Genomic DNA, 21,063 nt, shown 5'->3' with positions numbered 1-21,063 from the left:
GGGACGAAGGGGGCTTGATTTGCTGCCTTTAGAACATTATCTAGCACAGTACCTTGTAATGTATTTATCAGACATCATATTTTGAATGTTAATGAAGGCATGCTATGAATATTCACCGCATATTTTTGGACGCAATTTACGTTAAACACAGCATTTTCCTAGTCCACCTTACTAATGTTCATAAGCTTACTATCACTACCCTGCAGAAAAAAGAACCAGGACCCATATTACAGGAACTTCTTAATTCTGAAAGCTGATCTGTTTAGTCTTCATAACGACTTCAGTACAGACTGATTTACTCACAGTAGCTATTACAGAATAACAGTTTCTAACTTCATAATCTGATCATTAACACAAGATAAGAAAACAGTATCACAAACATCCTAACTAAAATCTAATCTTGACCTGTCAGATCTAAACTACTGGACACTACCAGGAACCAAAAAACATTTTCAATGGTTTCTATGATCTTTTTCAACAGGACAGTCTAACCTTGTGACTGTTTTCTAGCTAATGCTAAAGTGTGAGCCTCAAAGCTCTCAAGGTAACTGCCTGTAAATGAACGCGTTAACTTGTCAAAGCAAATGCAATTAAGTTTTGGGCTCCATCATTTGTTTTTGCAGGTTGCTGGTTTATGAAGCAGGTGTTATATGTAGACGGCTGAGTGAACAAATAATGAAATAAATGTGTATTTGTTTACATCATGCAGGGCAAATAAACTGTGGATCTGTATGGAGTACTGCGGAGGAGGATCCCTACAGGACATCTACCATGGTGAGTGATGCTGATGGTGTCAGGTAAATAAAGCAATAAACCACAAGAGGCTCTGTGTTACTGCAATTGTACCACGGGGAAGGGTGTTGTTAGGCATGACTCAAAGAAAAGTAAAGCCTCTTTCACCTTGAGAAAACCACTGTAGCATACGGCCTCAAGTGGCTTATTGTTAAACAAATTTTTCATTGCCTCTCTTTTCATACTGGGGCTGAATCTCAAACCCCTTCTCCTTACATAGTGCACTACGTAGGAGTTTAAACACTAGATCCTGCAGCCCAACAGCGACTAATAGAGTTAAAAAACAGTCTTTTGGGATTAAGACATTCAGTAAATGATGCGTTCTTTGGCTGTAGAATTTCTAAAAGGCTAGAATTTCTAAACTTTCATAGCTAGAACACTTTTTTTATATAAGGTCTGTTATATCTATGGTGCCTGTGTTTTGAATGAATAATTATATATTTATTACAGTAGGAATTATTCTGTACAGTAGAGGTCACATAAAATTATGATCTGAGAATTATAACATATACAAAACTTCAGTTTAACGTACACTCACAACAAAGAAGGCTTGGTGGTTCTTTAATAATAGCAGTGGTTTTATTTAGAACTGTTTGTTCTATATAGAACAGTTTACATGCTTACCTGGTTCCTTGCATGGTGAACTGGTTCTTCAGATTGAACCTTTTTGGGAATGTTTCTATATGGCACCATAAAGGCTTCTGCTTATGTTACAATGTCAATCTTGTGACAGTACACTCTAAAAAAAAGATGGTTCTTTAAGGGTTCTTTAATAAAGAAAATGGTTATATATAGTACCATGAACACTTAAAGAACATTCTGCATGCTTAAATGGTCCTTTGCATGGTGAAATCATTCTTCAAATTGATGGAGAATGCACCATATATGGTTCTATATAGAACCTTTTTGAAAAAGCTTCTAAATTGCACCAAAAAGGGTTCCGCTACTGTTCCAATGTCGAGCTTGATATAAAAGAAGAATACTTTTTGGTGGTATATAAGACCGTTTTCAAAAAGGTTCTATGTAGAACTATGTACACACACAATCCCCATCAATCTGAAGAACCGTTTCACCATGCAAAGAACCATTTAGTATGAAATGCTTCTACATACAACTCAAGAATCTAAATAGAACCATTGCTTTTACTAAAAGGAAATTGAAGCAGCATATTTTTAAGAGTGAAGCTTTACAGTGCTTTTGGTGCCACGTAGAACCATTTTGAAAAAGGAGCTATATAGAACCATATACAACATACTGTATTCTCTATTTATCTGAAAATTGTTCTAAGCAAGAAATAGAACTCATGTTTCTAAATGGAATCACTGTCTTTATTAAGAAACTTATCAAGCAACCCTTGAAGAACCATCTTTTTACATAAAACCATATACAACACATTCTCTATCAATCTGAAGTATGAAATGGTTCTATATAGAACTCAGGGTTCCATGACAGAACCATTGCCTTCACTAAAGAACCCTTTGAAGAACCACTGATTTTAAAAATGAAGTGCGTGTGAATGAAAATTGGGGCAGATTGAATATTTAGGTCAAACAGTGTCTTGGGCTAAAACAACCGGAAACCACAAACAATGTTAGCACAATTTCTGAAAAGCACAGCGGTGTGTAGATTAGCTTCACTTTTAAAAATTCTGGTTCCATTGACTTCCATTAAAAGTAAAGTAGGTTTTTATCCTTCTCCTGTAAAGATCCCATTTTGGAGATAAGAGGTTTTCTTCCAACAACAGCGACATACATTTCAGCTTATCCTATACTCTTAATAAAGATGGCTTGGTGGTATTTAGTAACAGCAGCGGTTTTATTTAGAACCGTTCTATATAGAACAGTTTACATGCTTTCTTGGTTCTTTGCATGGTGAACTGGTTCTTTAGATTAATAAAGAATGCACTGTAGATAGTTCTATATAGATCCTTTCTTTTTGAGAATGAACTGTATGTGTGAATGAAAATTGGGGCAGTTTGAATACTTAGGTCAAATACAGTGTTTTGGGCTAAACCAGCCAGAACTAATGTTAGCACAGTTTCTCAAAAGCACAGCGGTGTGTAGATAAGTTTCACTGTTTAAGAAAGTATGGTTAGCACAGTTAGCACAGGTCCTCAAAAGCACAGCGGTGTGGAGATAAGTTTCACTGTTAAAAAATTATGGTTAGCACAGTTAGCACAGTTTCTCAAAAGTACAGCGGTGTGGAGATAAGCTTCACTGTTTAAAAAAGTGTGGTTAGCACAGCTAGCACAGGTTCTCAAAAGCACAGCGGTGTGGAGATAAGCTTCACTGTTTAAGAAAGTATGGTTAGCACAGTTAGCACAGTTTCTCAAAAGCACAGCGGTGTGGAGATAAGCTTCACTGTTTAAAAAAGTGTGGTTAGCACAGCTAGAGCAGTTTCTCAAAAGCACAGCAGTGTGGAGATAAGCTTCACTGTTTAAAAAAAGTCTGGTGAAGCTCTTGATGTTCTAACAGTAGATCTCTTCTTGAAAATATAGAAACATTTTCAAAGAGGTTATACATAGAACCATCTCACCATGCAAAGAATAATTTAAGTATGAAATGGTTCTAATATAACTCATGGTTCTATAAGAACCATTGTCCATCACTAAAGAATCCTTGAAGAACCATCTATTTTAGGAATGTAGCATGTATAAGACTACAATGTATGACTTCAATTTAAAAATAGCTCATTTTAATTGGAAAATAATTTTTATTTTGTTTTCAATTTAATTCATATACACCCTTGAAACAAATAGGGCTTAAATAAATTTCAGAACTAAAGAATCAAATTTCAAATACCAAACATGCCTTGGCTGGTCAACTCCATGTGGGATAAACTGTGGGAATTTGATGTTTTGCTAAACTGTCAATGTAAATTTTTTTTATTTTTTTATTTAAACCCTCTCTGTCTGTTCCCCTCTCAGTGACGGGCCCTCTCACAGAGCTGCAGATCGCATATGTGTGTCGAGAGATGCTCCAGGTGAGATCACAGGCTTCTATGCACATGCAAAAAGCTTTTTACTATAATACAAGAACTGTTTTCATTAAGGTATGAAATGCTAAACGAGACCTGAGTCCAGCACTGGCTGATCTCTCTCTTTTTAACAGGGGTTGGATTATCTCCATGGTCAGAAGAAGATACACAGAGACATCAAGGTAACTGGCACTTAAGTATGAATTTTACATTCTGTCACCATCATAAAAAAATCTTGTCAATCTTATTACTACTACTTTTATTTTTGTTGTGTTTCATTTTTTTATTGCACCACATTTCTCCACATTTTCTCCTGAATGGACTGAAAGTTTAAAATATGAAGCTTTCGCTTTCATTAAAGGGGTCTGCTCATCATATTTGTAATGGTTTATGTTTATTTTATACACCCATTGTTACATGACAAAATGTTTTCACATAGGAATGAAGTGGAGGCAAAATTTTGTCCACCCAGCTTAAAAAACAATGATACAGGCCCATTAGAAACACCTTCTTAACCATGTGCAACCACCTAGCAACTCCTTAGCAACCACCTGGGGTACCATAACAACAACCTACCAACCCCTGGGCAACCACCTGGGAAATGGCTGCAACAACCTAGCAACATCCTAGCAACCACCTGAAATACCAAAGTAACCACCTAGCAACACCCTCACAACCAACTGAAATACCATAACAATCACTTAGTAAAGCCCAAGTATCTATGTGGGATACCATAGCAACCACAAAACATCCCCTTTTCAACCAAATGGGATACCATAGCAACCACCCAGTAACACGATAGCAACCATCTGGGTTACTGTAGCAACAGCCTAGCAACAGCTTTACAACCCCTGAGAATACTTCCAACTTCCTATCAACCATCTGGCATATCATAGCAACTGTCTAGCAACACCCTAGTGACCAATTGGGACACCTTAGCAATCACTTAGTAAAGCCCAAGCATCTATGTGGGATACCATAGCAACCACAGAGCCACACCTTTTCAACCAAAAAGGAGACCATAGCAACCACCTAGAAACACCTTTTTAACCAAATGGGATACCATAGCAACCACCTAGAAACACCTTTTCAACCAAATGAGTTACCATAGCAACCATCTAGCAACACCCTAGCAACCACTTGGGATACCCTGGCAACCACCTTGCAACATCTTAGCAAGCTTATGCTGCACAATCCCTGCATTTTCTTCAGGAAATGCACTTTTCTAGTTTTCATTGATTTTTGATATTTGCTGTGAAAATGAAAATTGCAATGTCTCAGTTTTTAAAAGTGTGTTTTTTTTAGGGTGCCAACATTCTCTTGAATGACCAGGGTGAAGTTAAGTTAGGTGAGTGTTGCCTGGTCATGTTTGCCTCAACAAGACATGGAAGAAAAAAGCATTTTGAGTGGATGGATTACGAAACATAAAAAATCTATGAAAACACTTCTAAAAATAAGCTATTATAATATACAGTCGTACGGAAAAGCTTGTGCAAACTTGGCCAAATTGCATGCTGTTGTTGATTTTCTAACTGTAAATAAGTGAACACATCCTCCACTGAGAACACACTTCTGCACATGCCTGTCTTTTGTCTCCAGCAGCAGTTGTGAAATACCCTCTTAGGAAAGTTACTTTTCTCAGCTTGACTATTAGATTATTATCAGTTACCCTGTCAGCCCATCAGTACCTGTTACATTCTCCAGCCTTGGACAGATAGCTTCAGATAAGAGTTTAACCATAACAGCTGAGCCTCTGACCTGAAGACGAGACAGAAGAAAGAACCGAATATTTGAGGAACCAGAGTAAGCAAGAACTGGAAGTGATAGTAGAGTAGTAGTGTGTGTAGTAATGCATGTAAAAATGACAGTAAAGCATGAAGTATGCAGCAAAATGTATGTTGCAGGGTCGTGATTGATCATGTACGTGATAGATAACCTACTAATAACCTACTTAAGGAAATTAGAGAATGTTTCAGAACTCTATATTCCAATCAATGTTCAACAGATCGTATATTCGTACTGATTTATAAATGGTGTCATATGGAATGCATAATACTTGCAAAGTATAAGCTTATAAAGAAGCCACGAGAGGCCATGCCTTTCTCTGATTTTACCACAGGGAAGGGTGTTGTTAGGCACAATGCGGAGCAGAGTAAAACTCCCTTCCCTGTGATAAAATCGCAGTAATGCATGACCTCAAGTGGCGTATTGCTTTTGTGAAACTTCAGCCAACTATAAATATGAAAAAATACACAATTTTTCAGAAAAATTATTTAGGTTTCATATAAAAAAAAAAACCCATCCATTTCATAAAAATTACATGCATAACAACTTTTATATAGAGAGCAATAATTCAAGCTTATGGCAGGTATTGAGCAGTGCTACATGTGCCATAAAATGCCTTATAATCGCATTCATAACACACTATGAATACAGGATTCATAGGAAGCATCACCAGGTCAAATGTTTTCTGACTGGTTTTGGCCCCTCAAAACAAAACAGTAATAGAAAGCACCATCTGTCTTGGCTAGGACTTTAATTAAAAAATAGCAAATGCCATTTAATGCCTGGGTTGCATTACAGGAATGATACATGAATGTGACTTTTCCTCTTCATTCTCTCTCTCTGATCACTCTCTTCTATCATTTTCAGCCGATTTTGGAATCTCAGCGCAGATAACAGCCACATTTGCACGCCGGATGTCCTTCATCGGGACTCCATATTGGTAAGGTCGAGCGAGGACGGCAAAACGCTAAGCTATTTCAGGACTTTCAGCTAACTTTCTCTCTGTGTCCTGCATACAGGCTTGTTTACGGCACTCATTTCAACAGACAAAATCCCACTGAGCTCAGACAAGCTCAGTCTGCAGCACACATACAATATAGGGCAGGATGCTTAATCATATTTAAGTTTCATTGACAATTTTAATTTTCAATGATCATGAAAACAATATAATCGAGATAAAACAGTTATTGCTGCATTCTGTTTCCCAGCCATGCTCTCATTTTGGGGTAGAAATTTTCCCTCCCTAAACGCCCAAAGTTATTGCGACCAAATTTATTTTTATCTCCAATTTTTATTTATGGTTAGTAGTTTCCGGCACAACAACATGCTTGATCTTATTTATTTTTATTGATTATTTTTATATAATTTCTTTAAATATCTATTTAATTTTCATTTGTTTTTATTTAAATTTGCTTTTCAGTTGAATTTTATTTCAAATTCAAGGAAATTCACTGTTAAAGAGAATTAAAAAAAAAAGTTAAATAAATGTATGAAAGTCTACGAGTAATCGTGCTAAATAACCGTGATCTCATTATTGACCAAAATAATCGCAATTATGATTTTTGCCACAATCGAGCAGCCCTAATACAATTTACATGTTTGAGTTTTCTAACAGGAGTTAGAAATGCTTCAGTATAAAATATACATACAGTACCAAAGTTCCATATTTTTCATAATCTTAAAGATAATTTGATCTATATTCTTGAAATTAATTTCTAAGGCATATACAGTACTGTGTGAAAGTTTTAGGCATCTAAGCAAATTTTCAAACAGTTTACCTCAGCAGTGAGTTTATCACAATATACATTAGAATAAAGTCATATTCATAATTCAAATAAACAGAAAAACAATGAAAAGTAACAAGAATTCATTATTAATTAACATTCTATACATTTTGTTTATTCAAATAGTAACACTTTTCTCAGCAAATAAACACAAACTACACAAATAATTACATCTTGAAAATGTGTCCTGGGTACCTAAGACTTTCGAACAGTACTGTACAAATTGTGAGGTGGGTGCCTAACTATGAGTTTGCATACATGCACTCAATAATCCAATCATAATCAGATTTCTGCAGAGTTCTGCTGATTATTCAAGTGGTCACTACACTCTGATCTAGAAATCAGATTAAGAAATCTGATAAAGAGGCTGGATTTTATTTCAGTAATCAGATTTCTCAGTGCATGTGGAAATAAGCGAAGTCTGATTACAGTCTGTCTCATGTAGACCCGGAGTTTCCCCATTATCTGATTACTGAAGTGCATGTAAATACGCTCTTTGAATGAATTTTGAAAAAACAAAACTTTTCATGTAAAATATACCCTTGATTTAGTACTTCGGCGAAATTTAGGGTTTAGAGTTATTGTAGTCACTATTAATTGTTTGGATTAATAATGTAAGGTGCCTATTTATCAGTCTGATAATTCCATGTTCTTCATATGTTTGGTTTACTGTGCAGGATGGCGCCCGAGGTGGCAGCGGTGGAGATAAAGGGGGGCTACAATGAGCTGTGCGACATCTGGTCTGTAGGGATTACAGCCATAGAGCTGGCGGAACTGCAGCCCCCACTGTTTGACGTCCACCCACTGAGGTAACGGCAAGCACACACTCCCGCACCTTTCCCCACACTCCCACACTCAGAGTCACCACACGCTCTTAAAAAAGATGGTTCTAAAGGGAGCTGTTCTATATAGAACCACAAGCACTCAACAAATTATTTGCATGCTTAAAAGTTTTGCATCACAAAATGCCTCTTCAATTTGATGGAGAACGTGTTGTACAAGTTCTATATAGCAAATTTCTGAAAGCGGTTCTATATAGCACTAAAAAGGGTTCTTCTCCTGATACAAGCTTGACATTGCAGCAATAGCAGAACCCTTTTTGGTCCTATATAGAACCATTTTCAGGAGAAAAGGTCTAGAGTTACTGTTATTTAGCTATAACCTTGGATTTACATCACATAATTAGCTACATTCTTAAAAAGATGGTTCTTTAGTAAAGACAATGGTTCTATACAGAACCACATACAATCCAAGAAACATTTGCATGCTTAAATAGTTCCTTGCATGGTGAAATGGTTCTTCAAAATTGATGGAGAATGTGTTGTATATGATTCTATATAGCACCAAAAAGGGTTCTGCTAGTGTTACCATGTCAAGATGGTAATGATATAAGGTGCTATTAAGAACTATTTTCAAAAAGGTTCTGTATAGAACAATATACAGCAAATACATGAACCACTTCACCATGCAAAGAATCACTTAAACATGAAATGGTTCTGAGCAGAACTTGTGATTCTAAATTGAACCATTCCTCAACTAAAGAACCCTTGAAGAACTATTTTTAAGACTGTAGGGGTCTTTGGACTTTTAATGGGCTCTGTTCATAACCCAAAAAGGGTTCTGTATAGCACCTGAAGTGTTCTGTATAGAACAATATACAGCAGATACAAGAACCACTTCACCAGGCAAAGAACCATTTAAACATGAAATGATTCTGAAAAGAACTCATGGTTCTAAATCCAACCATTCCTTTAATTCCAGAACCCTTGAAGACCCATTTATTTTAGAATTTGAATATTCTATATAGAACTTGTGGTTCTAAATCAAACCATTTCCTTTACTGAAGTGCCCTTGAACTTTACTAAAGAACCCATTTATAAGTGTGGATGTCCATTAACTGTTAATGAGCTGTGTACATGGTTCCATATAGCACCAAAAAGGGTTCTGCCATCACTATCAGGTCAGGCTTGTAACAATAGAATGTACTATTTAGAACAATTTTCAAAAAGGTTCCATATAGAACAATATACAACAAACCTGAGAACCACTTCACCATGCAAAGAACCATTTAAGCATGCATGGTTGAACTTGGTTGAACTTCTGTGAACACCACGCACCTATACGTCACTACGTCACTACATCACTGCACACACACACACACACACACACACTAACACACACTCACGCAGCGTCTTTCCCCAGCCTCCCACATAGTGATGTCATACATGTGTGTAAAGGAGACCAACACACACACACACACACACACACACACACAGAAACGTTTGTTTTATTTTGTTCCAGACACAATCGCGCCCACCAACATCTGACCTCACACTGTACGTACACAGTGGAACAATGACCTAAATTCAGTCACTCAAAAGAGCCCAGCAGAACTGATCTATGATCAGCTTTCACTTTCAAGCGAAGGCAGGAACATCAGTGGTCCGCGAGTGTGAGCACAGCTATTCATTTACATGTGCGGCACCATGGCGCGGTGGGTAGCGCTGTCACCTCACAGCAAGGAGGGCCCGGGTTTGATTCCCCGGCTGGGCGACCAGGGTTCTCTCTGTGTGGAGCTTGAATGTTCTCCCCGTGTCTGCGTGGGTTTCCTCCGGGTTCTCCGGTTTCCTCCCACAGACATACAATTCCTCCCAAAGACATACAATTGGACATGCTACATTGCCCCTGTGTGTGTGTGTGTCTCTGTCTGCCCTGTGAAGGACTGGCGACTTGTCCAGGGTGTACCCTGCCTTCCGCCCTATGACTGCTAGGATGGGCTCCAGCACCCCCCGTGACCCTGAAGGAGAAGCGGCTTAGAAAATGAATTATTAATTTATTGACTTTAATTAAAACACATTTTTTTCTACATCAAACGATCCAGTGTTAAACAGTGTAAATAAAAAAGAAATATGGAACCAAAACAATACTTTGATTTGGCTACATCAATGTAACACATCATATCATGTCCTTGAAGCTTTAGCATTAGTTGCAAATCAGTAGCTACGTTAATTGATACTGCTATGTTAAAGCCTTAATGATGACAATAAATTTGAATAAAATAGATCAGATAAGCAGTAGATTATATGGGATTAAAGACAGTGTGAGCCCGTACAGTGAAAATATTTGTGTTTGTGGACATAATTGGGTGTAAATTTGGCGTAGATATTAACTGTGCTGCCTATGTTTGTATGCATAACTCAGCATAAGTTTGGTGATATTAACTGAGCTGTGTTGTGTTAAATATTTGCATAATTTGGTATAAGTTTGGGGTAGATGTTAAATGTGCTACGTTGTGTAAAATGTATGTGTTTTTTATGCATAATTGGGTGTAAATGTGATGTTAACTGTGCTGCGTTGTGTTAAATGTTTGTGTTTAAATGCAAAATTGGGTGGTGTGATGGTGCAGTGTATGCCCATCACTGAGATTAATAGGAATATCTGTGTAATGTTGTATGTACCTACCTTGATGTCCTGTGTAGAAAGGGATGAGGACAAATGGGAGGTAAAGGGGACCGAGGCTTCTTGTCCCTGTTGGGTGGATCCACCTTCAGGGAGGGAGAGGCCTCAGTGTTCTAAAGGGGGAAAACCTGCAAAGGAATTAATTAGTTAATTAATGAATACTTACCAGTAATATGTATATATGAGTCACGACTAGTCAGTAGCTGTATAGATGGGTGTGTATATATGCTTGTGTGTGTATGTAAATTAGAGCCCTGGAACATTGTCCCTTCGAGCAAGTTATTAGTTTAGTCGGGGCGGGGCTTCGACGATAAGAACGCTCGGTGTTCTTTCAGCTGGGTCTTCTCAGCTACCTGTGGGAGGAGTGGTTTAATGTGATGCTGTTAGCTGCTTGTAACAGCTAGGGAATAACCTGTGTGATGAGGATTAGCCTTGTAGTGAAGCCTCAAGTTTATCTTTCGTTTTATTTCTGTTTGATTCAGTTTTTCTTTAGTTTTTGTGTGTAATAAAATAAGCACATGTGCACTTGAACTTGGAGTCTCGCCTCCTCGTATCCACACCCACGCCCATAGCGCCAATTTGGCCGTACGTAAATCCCGGTGGCTCTTCTTTTGGAGGTAGCACCGTTACAGGTGGATTTGGTTTATATGTTAACTGTGCTGATGCAGTTAAGTATAAATTGTAGATTTTAACTGTGCTGTGTTGTGTTAAATTGTTGCACAATTAGGTACAAATTTGGTGCAGAAGTTAACTGTGCTGTGTTGTGTTAAATGTTTGCCTAAGTCAGTATACATTTGCTGTATATGTTAACTGTGTTGTATTGTGTTAAATATTTTGGGTTTGTATGCATAATTTGACATGTGGTGTATATGTTAACTGTGCTGTGTTGTGTTAAATGTTTGTGTTTGAATGCATAATTGAGCAGAACATTTGGTGTAGATGTTAACTGTGCTGTGTTGTGTTAAATGTTTGTGTTTGAATGCATAATTGAGCATAAATTTGGTGTAGATGTTAACTGCGCTGTGTTGTGTTAAATGTTTGGGCTTGTATGCATAATTGAGCATAAATCTGGTGTAGACTGTTAACTGTGCTAAGTTGTGTTAAATGCTTGTGTCTGAATGCATAACTGGGTATAAATTTGGTATAGACTGTTAACTGTGCTGTGTTGTGTTACATGTTTGTGTTCGTATGCTTAATGGGGTGTAAATTTTGTTTATATTTTATCTGTACTGATGTAATTAAGTATACATTTTGGTGTAGATGTTAACTGTGCTGCGTTGTGTTAAATGATTGTGTTTGTATGCTTAATGGGGTGTAAATTTGGTTTATATATCAACTCTGCTGATGTAATTACGTGTAAATTTTGGTGTAGATGTTAACTGTGCTGTGCTGTGTTAAATGTTTGTGTTTGTATGCATAACTGAGTATAAATTTGGTCACTGTGCTGTGCTGTGCTGTTATAGGGTGCTGTTTCTAATGTCTAAGAGTGGCTACCAGCCTCCAAAACTCAAAGACAAATCCAAGTGGTGAGTGGTTTCCTTTATTATAACATCATAAGCCTTCAGTGACACTTCAGTGAACATTCACATTTGAATGTTCTTTACAGGTTTAGAAGGCTTTGTTTAATAGAAATGGAAAGTTAAGGTTAAGGTTAGGGTTATTAAGCAACATCAGAGTCAATATAAATGCTAACAATGCAATTAGTTGATATGTTAATATGTAATGTGCATGTTTGTGTTTTTCAGGTCTACCATGTTTTATAACTTCGTGAAGTCGATGCTCATCAGGAACCCCAAAAAGAGACCAAGCGCCAAGAAGATGCTCTCAGTGAGTGCACCCACACCAAAATTTGGGTGAAATTTGGGTCCAAACCCAAATAAAACTTGATATTTCTAACTATGATAATGTGTAAAACTATATGGCATAATAAATTAACCAGCTGTCCAAATTCAAATGGCCGATATTACGGAAAACCAACATTTTCAAACTTTTTTTAAACTAAAAGAGTTGATCTCGTATCTAAACACTGATAAAGTTCTAAAGAAAATGCTGTTCATGTACAATTTAAGGAATCCAGTCATCCATTTTTCAGTTTTTGGCATAATAAGCGTCCCAGAATGACTTGGGAAAACTTCTGGTTCCACTGACTTACATAAAAAGTAAAGTAGGTTTTTTCCTTCTCCTGTAAAGTTACCGTTTTGGAGATTTTGTTCCAACAACCGTGATATACATAAATCAACCAACAGCAGTCAAGCTCCGCCCACTCACGCTGAAGTTATAAGGAGTGTTTAATCTTGGATAGCTTTTTGAACGAGGCGCAATACAAGACAGCCAGTCAGAAAGGAGCTAATTTATATATATATCAGCCTTAAAGGCCCTGTAATTCTTTGCCTGATTCATTCTCATCAAGCAACATCCCAAAGTTTTAAGTTTAAACTTTTCACAATGTGCTGGCAAAACACAGTGTGTTCAGCTAAGCAGGGTGTAGTTTGGAGCGAACGATAGCCAAAGGCCTTACCTCTCTCTCTCTCTCTCTCTCTCTCTCTCTCTCTCCATTAGCACCTATTTGTGACCCAGCCATGTTTGAGGCAGGAGTTGACCCTCGAACTCCTGGACAAACTACGGCATCCTGAGAAACTGAAAGAATGTTTACAACCAGATGATGAAGACATAGAGGTATCCTCCACACTCTTTACGTCTAAAATGACCCTCACTTCAGTGTCCAGAACCAGTGGCCTGGATTTGGAATCCTTAGAGCTGGTGCTATGGGGCACATGTAGCTAACGAGTAAAACCAGTTAGCACTGTGCAAACTGCATGTCTACATGATGACACACTGGCCTCAAACTGTGTTGAGTTATTAAGTTAATAAACTTTATTATGACGTTTCTAAGACTGTAGCTAAAAGCAGAAGCAGCTGCCACCTTTAAAGCCTGAATTTCATCCACACGCTTGTCCATTTCTACAAAAATAGACCACCAAACATGTCTTGGTTGATTATGGATCAGGGGAACATTGTGTACAGCTGATTTTGTTGTTGAGTCATTTATTCAAATGATTCGGCTGACTTTACAGGGTGAAACTATCATACAACTAGTTGCATGATGCGTGTGAGTTGCCTGCAACTTGACAGTTACACAAAGCAATTCCACAACAATCAAAGTTGCTGGCGATACATATACAATTACTCAGTGGTGGACAGTAACTGAGTAACTGAGTAAATGTAATTAGTTTCTGTACTTAAGTATTTTTTGGTGTATCTGTACTGAAGTTTCTCCGTTCTGGGCGACTTTTTCCTTTCACTTCACTACATTTCAGAGTCTAATATCCGACTTTTTCCTCCGCTACATTTTGAGGAATCTGTCGTTCCTTTTGGTTTCTGTGTGTATAAAAACGTAACATGTCAAAACGAAAGAAGCGCAAAGCCAGAGCACCAATCAGGGCACAGCGGTCACTCTGTTTAGAGCTGGTTTTGACCTGTTGGTCATACCGACAGAGTGCAGCACACGGTTCAACGTCAGCGCAGCAGCGTAAAATTTTGGGAGAGTCTGTTCAACATAAATGATGAACTAACCTAACTTTGTGTAAATAGAGCACAATATAGAAATATGTCCACATATGCAGTCGAGACTGACGCAGCTTTTTTCTGAATTTCTACAAACACCATTTCATTTTATAGTAAATTAGTTTGGGCTGGTTTATGTTTATGAACAGACGCCTACAGATCAACATAGTAAAGGAGCTCATCTGTGATCCTGAGTTTAAAGCCAGTTTTTATTAAACTTAAACTTGGAACTAAGTTGTAAATAAATCTGAAACTGAAACTTTGCTTGTGTGTAAAAGTGATTTCAGAGCCACTCGGTTCTCCCTGATGGAAACTGTTTACCTTCAGTGTTTTGTGCTTATGATCATTTTAATAGACGTCAGCCTCACTAATTAATGACGTTCTATTAAAAGACGGGTTTACCAAGAGAGACGCTGGAGGACTTTCACCTGAAATGAGTTCATGAAGCCAGTCTGGTTATAAAAATGATAACAGGACATCAGAGCCAGAATTACTCTTTTAGTACTTTTACTTTATACTTAAGTACATTTGAAGGTAAATACTTTAGTGCTTTTACTCGAGTGGAGGTCTAAAGGGAGGAACTTCTACTTTGAGTAATATTTTACCTTTGGGGTCTCTAACTCAAGTACATGGTTTGTGTACTCTAGTAGCGCATTTAGCAGCTCGTATTTTGATCGTTGTGATTCATTACTGTTGTACTGATTGGTTGTTTCACGAAGTTGTGATGCATGCAACTGTTGTGGCTGAGTTGCAGGGCGCTGTACTATTACACTGTACTAGTTACACTGTATAAGTGCAATATAGTTTTATTTAGTTGCATAAAAGTTTTATAGCCAGTTGTACAGCCAGCCTGACCGTCATGCTCTACACATGGTTCTTCAAGGGTTCAAGGGTTCTATATAGAACAATGAACACATTAATCTGAAGAACATTTCACCATGCAAAGGACTATTTAAGCAGGCAAACGGTTCTCAGAGTGATTCTATGTAGAACCGCTGCCTTTAGTAAAAGAACCCTGTTTTTAAAGACTGTAGTTGTATGTAATTAATGTAATATATAATTAATTCCTATAACTGTTATAATCTCACAGATGACGGTGCCAAACTCTCTCAGACGAATTCACTCAATAAACAGACACAATCAGGCCGAGAGGACCAACTCTGACATCAGCCGTAAGAGTTTATCTCTCTCTTTCTCTCCCTCTCTCTCACCCTTCTCTCTCTCCCTCGCTCTCACCCTTCTCTCTCTCCCTCGCTCTCACCCTTCTCTCTCTCTCTCTCTCTCTCTCTCTCTCTCACCCTTCTCTTTCTATCTCTCACCCTTCTCTCTCTCTCTCTCTCACCTCTCTCTTTCTCTCTCTCTCTCTCTCTCTCTCACCTCTCTCTCTCTCTTTCTCTCTCCCTCTCTCTCTCTCTCTCTCTCTCTCTCACCCTTCTCTCTTTCTATCTCTCACCCTTCTCTCTCTCTTTCTCTCTCTCTCTCACCTCTCTCTTTCTCTCTCTCTCTCTCTCTCACCTCTCTCTCTCTCTCTCTCTCTCTCTCTCTCTGTCATTTGTAACCATGTTTCCTCTGTTTCAGTGGATCAGATCTACACACAGAGACCAGTGAGCCGAAGACAGGAATTGTCAGACGGGACGGTGAGCGTGTGTACTTGTGTCTTTGAATAATTTTATATACAGTCATATTCAAACATTTTAACATCCCCAGTTAATTAGTGAATTCATTCATTTTTGGTTGATTTTCTAAGAGAAACTCGGTAAACCCATCCTCTACAGAGACATACGTTTACAATTTGTAATACACAATTACCATTTCTTTGCTGAATTAAACGTACTGAGGAAAAATAAAATATAAAATATAAACCATGCTGCAACTTTTGCACAAGCCACATTTTTCCCCCAATACATTGAATTCAGCAAAAAACCCCATTGATTGTGTATTACAATATGCAGAAGTGTGTTCTCTGTAGTGGTGTGTTCACTTTTTTACACTCAACAACAATATGAAATATAACCGGGGTGCCAATAATTTTGCACACAACTGTGTCTACCCACCTGTCCATAGTGTAGCATGTGTGGTTTTGGTGTGTTAATTTGTATTATGGCTCTTCTGCATTTATTTACGGGGTCATGCTGATAGGGACTCTTATTGTGAAGGTGGGGCTAGTTTTCAGCTGGATAATAAAGCATCACAGTTTGCTAGATTGTGTATTTAAAGTTTGAATGTTCTGATGGATTTTTACACCGATATTGGACACATATTTCTTTCCTTTGCACAGTTACGGCCCACAGTTCAATGTCAGTGGGTGGGCTCTCCAGACACCCCACCCAAAGGCCCAGTCAGGTAAGTGCAGCTGTCCTAAAAACAAAACGAGTGACGTTCTTGCTCAGCAGAAACAAAGCAGCAGACTGGGGTTTGTTCTCTGAAGGAGAATTCAAACTTGAAATTTAGTGACAATCAGACAGACAAACTACAGAAAACTGAAAATTAATGACTAATTCTTTTTTCTTAATTACACTATATATAATAGTATATACATATTGCATAACATATATATAATATTAATTACATACCGCTGTTGTCAGAACAAAACATCATATCTCCATTTTTGTAGTTTTTCAGTTTTTGATATAATTGAAAATGCTTCTTGCTCTTTACATTATACGTCAATTTCATGATGATTCAAGAAACGGCCTAAAATGACATTGAAAAAATTCTGGTTCCATTGACTTCCATTAAAAACGAAGCAGGTTTTTTCCTTCTCCTGTAAAGTTACCATTATAAAGATATGAGGTTTCTTCCAACAACAGTGATATATAAGTACATAATATATCAAATAACATCATATACAGTCAGAGTGTATACATATATACGTTTATATATATATATATATATATATATATATATATATATATATATATATATATATATTTGTGTGTGTGTGTGTGTGTGTGTGTGTGTGTGTGTGTGTGTGTGTGTATGTACATCATATATACATAATACGTAAATATATATGTATACATAAATACACACACACACACACACACGTATTATGGAGAATAATACAGGGAATTGGAGGGGAACTGAAGCTCCACCAAGCTGCTGCTTATGTCAGTTTGCTGCTCATTGATTTTTCCACAGTTCTCAGTGAGCGAAATAGTGCTGTTAGCTATTAGCATTAGTAATGTATTAACTTTGACAGCCCCAACGTATAACAGTACGCACTGTCTTGTTCACAGAGACGACAGCACAGACTCCGACGACTACGACGATGTGGAAATGTAAGAGTTGGCCCAGCTTTAAAACTCTTATCTTCTCTAAAAATCTTCTCTGAACGCTGTTTAGAGTTAACTGCATAAGATCTTTCTGTTGCTCTTCACTAGCAGTTATTGTGTTCTTTTAAACGAAAAAGATCTCTGATATTTTGAAAACAACTATGCAAAGAAAAAATGTTACATATTTGGAGCAAGAGGGAATGTACTTGGCTCTGTATGAGCCATTAACCTAAACTACGAATCTGTCCAAGCTCCTCCCACAAGTGTGTCACTTCACTGAACATGTTCACATGCACTCAATAAGCCGATCATAATCGGATTTCTGCAGTTATTCGGTTATTCAAATGGTCATGTTAATACCATACTCCGACCTGGAAATCTGATCGGATTATTAAGTGCATGTAAACACGTCAGCGAGGAGGAGGAGGGGTCATCGCTACAGAGTAAACATCTCATTCAAACGAATCAAACTGTACAGCTGGTCAAAATGATGTAAATGATGTTTATTCCAGACGATAAACGTCACGTACAGCTTTTCACTGTAATCAGGTTCATTTCTCTGTTTCCTTTCACAGACCGGCCAGCCATTTCACGAGGTATGACCTCAACCTGAACCACCTCTCTCTCTCTCTCTCTCTCTCTCTCTCTTTCTTTCTTTCTCTCTTTCTCTCTCTCTCCCTTTCCTCTCTTTCTCTCTCTCGCTCTCCCCCTTTCCTCTCTTTCTCTCTCTCCTCTCTCTTTCTTTCTCTTTATCTCTCTCTCTCTCCCTCTCCTCTCTCTTTGTCTTTCTTTCTCTCCCTCTCTCTCTCTCTCTCTCTCTCTTTCTTTCTCTCTATCTCTCTCTCTCCCTTTCCTCTCTTTCTCTCTCTCGCTCTCCCCCTTTCCTCTCTTTCTCTCTCTCCTCTCTCTCTCTTTATCTCTCTCCCTCTCCTCTCTCTTGCTCTTTCTTTCTCTCTCTCTGTCTCCCTCTCTCTGTCTTTCTTTCTCTCTCTCTCTCCCTCTTTCTCTCTCCTTTCTCTCTCTCACACACACACCGACTCCTGTTAACACGATAATTTTTTAAAATTGTGTATATTTCTCTGTCTCTCTGCCCATTTCCTTCTCTTTCCTCTCTTTCTCCTCCCTCTCTCTACCTCATAATCCTTCTTTGTCCCTCTCTCTCTTCCTCTGTCTCCCCCACACTCTCCTTTCCTTTCCCGTCTTTCTCCTTCTCTCTCCCTCTGTTCTTTCTCTCTCTCACTTCTCATCTTTTTCTTCCCCCTCTATCTTTTTCTTTCCTCTCTTTGTTTTCTCCCCCATCCTTTTCTTTCTTCTGTCTCTCTCGCTCTGTCTCACATCTCCTTTATCTCTCTCTCTCTCGTTCTTTCCTCTCTCGCTCCCCCCCCTTTCTTTGCTCTCTCTATTTTGTCTCACTCCCTCTCACTCCCTCTCTCTCTCTACAGTAGCACACTGCCTGTTGGTGATATTCCTCCTCCTCTTCCTCCAAAGGTAAGTCTGATCACACCGTCACATCATTTACAGCATGAACATGATTACAAATTAAAGGGAAACTACACCAAGTTTTCAAATTTTCTCCAAAGCTTAGTTTTAGTTGTTAAGATGTAAACAGTCAATTGTTTTATACATTTCTCCATCCTTGACTGAGAGTCAGACGTGTGCGCAGAGCTGCTGAAGGGAAACGGATGTCTGAAGAGTTGTGTTTGATCTGCATTCTCAGTTATCAGGACTCTGCACTCCTGACAGCTTTAGTGAAGTTTGATGTAATAGGGACAGTTAACAGGTGGTTTTGATGTTTCATGTGTGTGTGTGTGTGTTTGTGTGTGTGTGTGTGTGTGTGTGTGTTCAGCCAAAGATCCGCAGCAGTTCGGAGGAGAGCATGGCTGGAGACGATGATCGCAGCAAAGCTCCTAGTCTCTATGCTCTGGCTCCAGCTCCGCTGCTCAGAACGTCCAGCGGAACACACACACACAGTCGGCCAGTGCCGCGTCCGCGGTCCGTCCGCAACGTCAACTCAGGTGAGTCGGCACAGAACATGTAACAGAAACATCACTGCCTTTCTTCATGGACTAATATTGTCAACCAAAGCATCAGAAATATTATTAATACTACTACTTCTATTACTACTATTACTACTACTACTACTAATAATAATATTAATAATAATAGATTAGAATGGTGCTGCACTATGGTATCCCAAATGGTTGCTATGGTGTTGCTAGGCGCTTGCTAGGCAGTGTGCTTGGCTGTTTTTAGGCAGTTTCTATGCTGTGCCAGATGGTTGCTAGGGTGTTGCTATGGCATCCCAAGTGGTTGCTAGGATCTTGCTAGGTGGTATTCCAGAGTGTTTCTAGAGTGTTGCTAGACCATTCCAACCATACTGTTAACCAAAGCATCAGCAATAATAATAATAATAATAATATTATATTAGGTGCATTGTGGATCGGGCAGTGTCCGAAGTCGTGGGCCTTGGTGTTCTGATCCTCGGTTGCTGAAACTGGCTTTTGGAAATTGGAACGTTACGTCACTGGCGGGGAAGGAGCCTGAGTTGGTGCGCGAGGTTGAGAGATACCGGCTAGATATAATCGGGCTCACCTCAACACGCAGCTTGGGCTCTGGGTCCAATCTCCTTGAGAGGGGCTGGACTTTATTCTTTTCTGGAGTTGCCCATGGTGAGAGGTGTGGGCTTTCTCATAGCCCCTCGACTCGGCACCTGTATGTTGGGGTTTTCCCTGGTGGACGAGAGGGTAGCTTCCCTATGCCTTCGGGTTGGGGAACGGGTCCTGACTGTTGTCTGTGCTTATGCACCGAACAGCAGTTCAGAGTACCCAGCCTTCCTAGAGTCCTTGGGAAGGATGCTTGAAAGTGCTCCTCCTGGAGACTTGATTGTCCTACTGGGGGACTTCAACGCTCACATGGGCAACGACAGTAAGACTTGGAGGGGTGTGATTGGGAGGAATGGCCTCTTGGATCTGAACCCGAGTGGTGTTCAGTTTTTGGACTTCTGTGGAAACCACAGTTTGTCCATAACGAACACCATGTTTGAACACAAGGATGTCCATAAGTGCACATGGCACCAGGACACCCTAGGCCGCAGTTCAATGATTGACTTTGTAGTCGTGTCATCGGACTTGCGGCCATGTGTTTTGGACACTCGGGTAAAGAGAAGAGCTGAGCTGTCAACTGATCACCACCTGGTGGTGAGTTGGATCAGGTGGTGGGGGAAGATGCTGGTCAGACCAGGCAAACCGAAACGTATAGTGAGGGTTTGCTGGGAACGGTGGGAGTCTGGCAGAAGAACCTATCAGATTGATCTTCAACTCACACCTCCATCAGAACTTTGACCAGATATTGGGGGAGGTGGGGGACATTGGGGGAGGTGGGGGACATTGACTCAGAATGGGCCATGTTCCGCTCCTCCATTTTTGAAG

At 39.0% G+C, this 21,063-nt stretch overlaps 1 protein-coding gene across 2 annotated transcripts in view; it reads left to right on the top strand.

The window, feature by feature from the left end:
• The window catches only part of LOC108443018 (mitogen-activated protein kinase kinase kinase kinase 5-like), a 74,037-nt gene that overhangs the window by 25,518 nt on the left and 27,456 nt on the right, over positions 1-21,063 (top strand). The window contains exons 4-19 of one of the 2 annotated variants that reach the window (XM_037546369.1): positions 710-774; positions 3,719-3,774; positions 3,903-3,950; positions 5,074-5,116; positions 6,421-6,493; positions 8,015-8,146; positions 12,260-12,322; positions 12,542-12,623; positions 13,356-13,472; positions 15,451-15,532; positions 15,939-15,997; positions 16,639-16,703; positions 17,600-17,641; positions 18,211-18,231; positions 19,081-19,123; positions 19,482-19,650. In XM_037546369.1, coding sequence (XP_037402266.1) covers positions 710-774; positions 3,719-3,774; positions 3,903-3,950; positions 5,074-5,116; positions 6,421-6,493; positions 8,015-8,146; positions 12,260-12,322; positions 12,542-12,623; positions 13,356-13,472; positions 15,451-15,532; positions 15,939-15,997; positions 16,639-16,703; positions 17,600-17,641; positions 18,211-18,231; positions 19,081-19,123; positions 19,482-19,650 — 1,160 coding nt within the window. Of the gene's footprint in view, positions 1-709; positions 775-3,718; positions 3,775-3,902; positions 3,951-5,073; positions 5,117-6,420; positions 6,494-8,014; positions 8,147-12,259; positions 12,323-12,541; positions 12,624-13,355; positions 13,473-15,450; positions 15,533-15,938; positions 15,998-16,638; positions 16,704-17,599; positions 17,642-18,210; positions 18,232-19,077; positions 19,124-19,481; positions 19,651-21,063 lie in introns of both variants that reach the window. The other variant, XM_037546368.1, reaches the window with a different exon arrangement.

Source organism: Pygocentrus nattereri, chromosome 17 (genome assembly GCF_015220715.1).
Source record: "Pygocentrus nattereri isolate fPygNat1 chromosome 17, fPygNat1.pri, whole genome shotgun sequence".
Classification (NCBI taxonomy): domain Eukaryota; kingdom Metazoa; phylum Chordata; class Actinopteri; order Characiformes; family Serrasalmidae; genus Pygocentrus; species Pygocentrus nattereri.
This window is presented reverse-complemented; position numbering and strand designations above follow the sequence as displayed.